The 3977-nt window shown below is 44.4% G+C and overlaps 1 protein-coding gene across 1 annotated transcript; it reads right to left on the bottom strand.

The window, feature by feature from the left end:
- Nucleotides 1-268: 268 nt before the first annotated feature.
- On the bottom strand, nucleotides 269-3065 carry RETNLB (resistin like beta). The gene is given in 4 exon segments (XM_047875786.1): nucleotides 269-414; nucleotides 1019-1115; nucleotides 1807-1940; nucleotides 2616-3065. Coding segments are annotated over 4 exon segments (375 nt in total). The 5' UTR covers nucleotides 2630-3065; the 3' UTR covers nucleotides 269-284.
- Nucleotides 3066-3977: the final 912 nt, after the last annotated feature.

The raw sequence follows: 3977 nt of genomic DNA, 5'->3' as shown, positions 1-3977 counted from the left end.
GAGGCTGGAATATTAATCTCAAATTTCCCAGTCTCCCCATATTTTTACTAATCCTTGCTGAGATGGAGTAATTGGGACCCTGGAGAAATTTTCTGGCTAGAGGAATTCTAAGCCCAGGGCAGTAATATCAAAAATACAAACACAGAGAGATGCAAAGAGTTGTCTTTAGTACCCAAGAAGCAGACTGTAACAAATGAAAGGGACAGTTTGAGTCAGGTTTCCTGTTTGATGTGTAGTTTCATTACTGTGATGGTCACACAGTTGGGTTGTCATCCTCCTCGCCCTCAGGTCAGGTGGCAGCAGTGGGAAGTGGTCCAGTCTATAGTGCTGCACTGGCAGTGGCATGTGGTTTCTCCCTGGATATCCCAGGAACCACAGCCATAGCCACAAGCACAGCTGGTGACAACCATTCCTATATGGACACATGAGACACAGATGTCAGAACCCTTGGATTTTGAGAGGAGGGAGGTGTACACTTACCATTTTTCATATCTGTGCAGCCCAGGGGTAGATCTAAGTTTTGTGGGACTGCAAACTAATTTGATTTTGAGAGCCCTCCTTAAGGAAAAAAATTTAAAAATCACTAAAACAAACTTAGGTATATGGCCATGGAAGAGGTCTGTGAAAATGAGGGGCCTGGGCATTTCTTTCCTTAGATTCATGATATATTTACCTGTATGCTGGCCCTACTCACCAGACAAGGGAATAGATTGGGAAAGGGAGATGAAGGACAGGGGGAATGGTAGGTAACAGATCATAACAGGACGAGGAGGGGAGGGAGCGCTGATATGTGAGCTCATGAAAGGGAGGTGGGAAGGGTAGAGACATAAACCCAAGAGCCCTCAGTAGCATCATTAAGGGAAATAAGAATGGGTAAGAGATCACTGGGAACCAGAGGTTATAACTCACCTCCAGGCTAATACAATCATGAGGCAAGGAAAGGTATAGGTGCTGGGGGATGGATGGGGTGGGCACAGGGCATCTTACTCACCATTCCTCCTCATGAAGTTACTTAGCTGCAGGGCAGGAAGACAGTTTGCCTGAGCTAAAGATACTGGTACATGAAATCTACTTTGCTGGGGCAGGATTTTTTTTTTAAATTTTTTTTAACGTTTATTTATTTTTGAGACAGAGAGAGACAGAGCATGAACGGGGGAGGGTCAGAGAGAGAGGGAGACACAGAATCTGAAACAGGCTCCAGGCTCTGAGAGGTCAGCACACAGCCCGATGCGGGGCTCGAACTCATGGACCCCAAGATCATGACCTGAGCCTAAGTCGGATGCTTAACCGACTGAGCCACCCAGGCGCCCCTACTGGGGCAGGATTTAATTCTGAACAGGAGAGAAGAAGGGGTATTGCCCATGATAGCTGTCTCTGATAGTCCCCTTCCAAATCTCCTTTTACCTCAGAAGTGTCACTGTGTCCATAATCATGCTACTCACTAGGTTTTAAAGTTCAGTTTTCTCATTTATAAAATGAAAGTAATAGTTGTACTTATTTCATAAAGTGAAAATTGAGGTTATCTATGTAAATTTTTGCACTATACCTCGTTTGTAATGAGTGTCCATAAATTATAATTATATTCCTCCTCATTACCATCATCATCAAGCTCATTATCATCAGAGAAACCTCAAATTTTAGCCAGCAGTCCAAAAATGATATGGGCGCAGAAAAAGCCCTGGGCAGGAAGATTAAGCTTGAGTGGACTTAATAGAAGCTGGGATCTAGGGATGGGACCAAGAAGAAGTTAGGTTTAGGAATAGGTGGCATGATCAGGGGTTCTCTCCCACTCTCTCCCACTCTCTGCCTTTATCTTTGTGTCCACGATGGAGTCCAAGGAACACTGAGCATACCTTGGGATCATCAGCTGGAGAAGGAGGATGAGAATGAGAAGGAAGTAAGACGTAAGCTTCATCCTGTAGAACAGCAATGTCCTGGGGCTGGGAGGAAAGATAGAAAGCTGAGATCTCTGAGCTCCAGTATGGTCGAGAAGGAAGGGAACACGTGAACAGTCTCAAGAGAGAACAGATAGGAGAAAATCAGTGCCAGTATGGAAGACTCTGGATCTCTCCAAGCTGTTTGAAGAATGAGGGAGGGTGGCTGCAGAACAAATTAACTCACAGATGAGTTCAGAAGAGGTCTACAAAGACTGGCCAGGAAAGGATGTTTTATACCTTATGGTAACTGACTTAGGCACCCCTCAACACATAAGAAAGCACAGACAAACAAACACACTCCCCAGCACACTTTCAAACAACTGCCTGCTTGAGCGTGACACACAACTGTGATAAACTTCAGTGCATCCATGATAAGCAACAGCTGCCTTTGTTCTGGTTCTCTGCCAAGGCGAGTCCTTCTGCCTTTCTATTCTTCCCTTTCCTTTCTTCTTGGCAACCTGATAAGGCCAGCACCTGAGCCTTCTGTTAACTGCCCCATGTTATAGGTCTCTTGTTTGATCTTTCATCAGCAAGAGGTGATTTTATGGTCTTCTGAATGAGAGCCCTATATGTCACCTGTTTAGACATCATTTTATTGCCCTGGCTAATCCCATTTGTAGACAAGTAACAGAAAACATGATTAGCACTGGTTTGCAAACAAGGAAGTGTACTATTTACTTAACCAGAAGCATAGTGTTTGATTGAAGGTTCTTGTTGGAGATCAGGCCTGATGCTTTCCCTTTTTTTCTACCATCCTCAATTCATTGGATTTTCATCCTTGATCTTCTCTTTTCATAGGCCCAAGGTAGCAGGTATCACATCCTCAGCCAAGATCCTGAGCAGGAAGGTGTTGTAGACTCTGGGTCTGGAGTTCTCTCTTGTCCAGCAAAAGAGCAGATGCAGGATTGAAATGCAAGAGAGGCTAATGCCTGGGAGGAGACAAGAACTGCGAGTAAGGGTCCTTGCTCCATTTTTCTTAGGATCAGAAAGCTTACAAGCGTGATGGACTTGCACAAAGAGGCAATGAAATTGTGAACATTAATTCATGGGCATGAGGGAAAGGGGGTTTTGAAGATAAGCGGTGTTAGGGGTTTGGGTGGATACAAAACACAGTAGACATGAGGTGCCACCTCTGTTTACCTAAACTTGCCTAGGGGACAAGAAAGAAGAGCAAGCTACCTCAGTCAATAAGGCACCTTTCTTTTGCTAATTGGCTCAGCTCTGGGCAACTGGGGTCTATAGCCCTGTTTACCTGTTTTTGTTCTTCCTTCCTTCCTTCCTTCCTTCCTTCCTTCCTTCCTTCCTGTGAAAGCAACTTTCTGCTATTGTACTAAATTGGGTGGCACTTCTGCCCTGAAAACCTAATCTTGTTTACCTAATCTTGGATGTTTTCATCCTGAGATTTCCTATTCCTATACCTTTGTCCTATACTGAGGGCCTTTGCCCTGTTTACCTAATCTTGTTTACCTAATCTTGGATGCATTCATCCTGTGGCTTTCTATTTCTTTATGCCTTGTTAACCCATTGGTGCAAGCTCAGGGAATTCCTAAGCTTATTCCCCACAGGAAGGGAGGTCGGGGTAAAACCATTCTCTTTTGGAGGCTTTGCCTTTCCGTTTTGGAAGCAAATTTTCCCCTAGAAACTCAAGCAGATTTCCCCTTGTATTTCATTGTTCAGTTCTGGGTCATATGACCTCCTTTTACATCATTAGTGGCTGAGAAATTAAGTAGATCTCTACAATCCCTTATTTTAGACCATTGGACCTACATATGATACAGTCTCCACAGGGGAGCACATGGTCACCAGGATTGAATCCCATGATTCAAAAGCTAGATGAAGTAGCAGAGAATGGCTGTTGGATGATCACTATTGGAGGCTTTCAGGTGGGAAAGCCTGGATCTACTTCTGCTGTGACCAGCCTCACTGTCCCTTTCCCTAAAGATGCCCCCTGAGGAACAGCTACTTCTACATATCTCTCTCAGGAAACTTTGAGGATAGGGCTCAATGGTGCCAGCAAAAATGCAAGGATGCTTCCTTAAT

The sequence above is a fragment of the Prionailurus viverrinus genome, chromosome C2 (genome assembly GCF_022837055.1).
Source record: "Prionailurus viverrinus isolate Anna chromosome C2, UM_Priviv_1.0, whole genome shotgun sequence".
Lineage (NCBI taxonomy): Eukaryota > Metazoa > Chordata > Mammalia > Carnivora > Felidae > Prionailurus > Prionailurus viverrinus.
The sequence above is the reverse complement of the archived record's forward strand: the minus strand, read 5'-3'. Positions and strand labels throughout refer to the sequence as shown.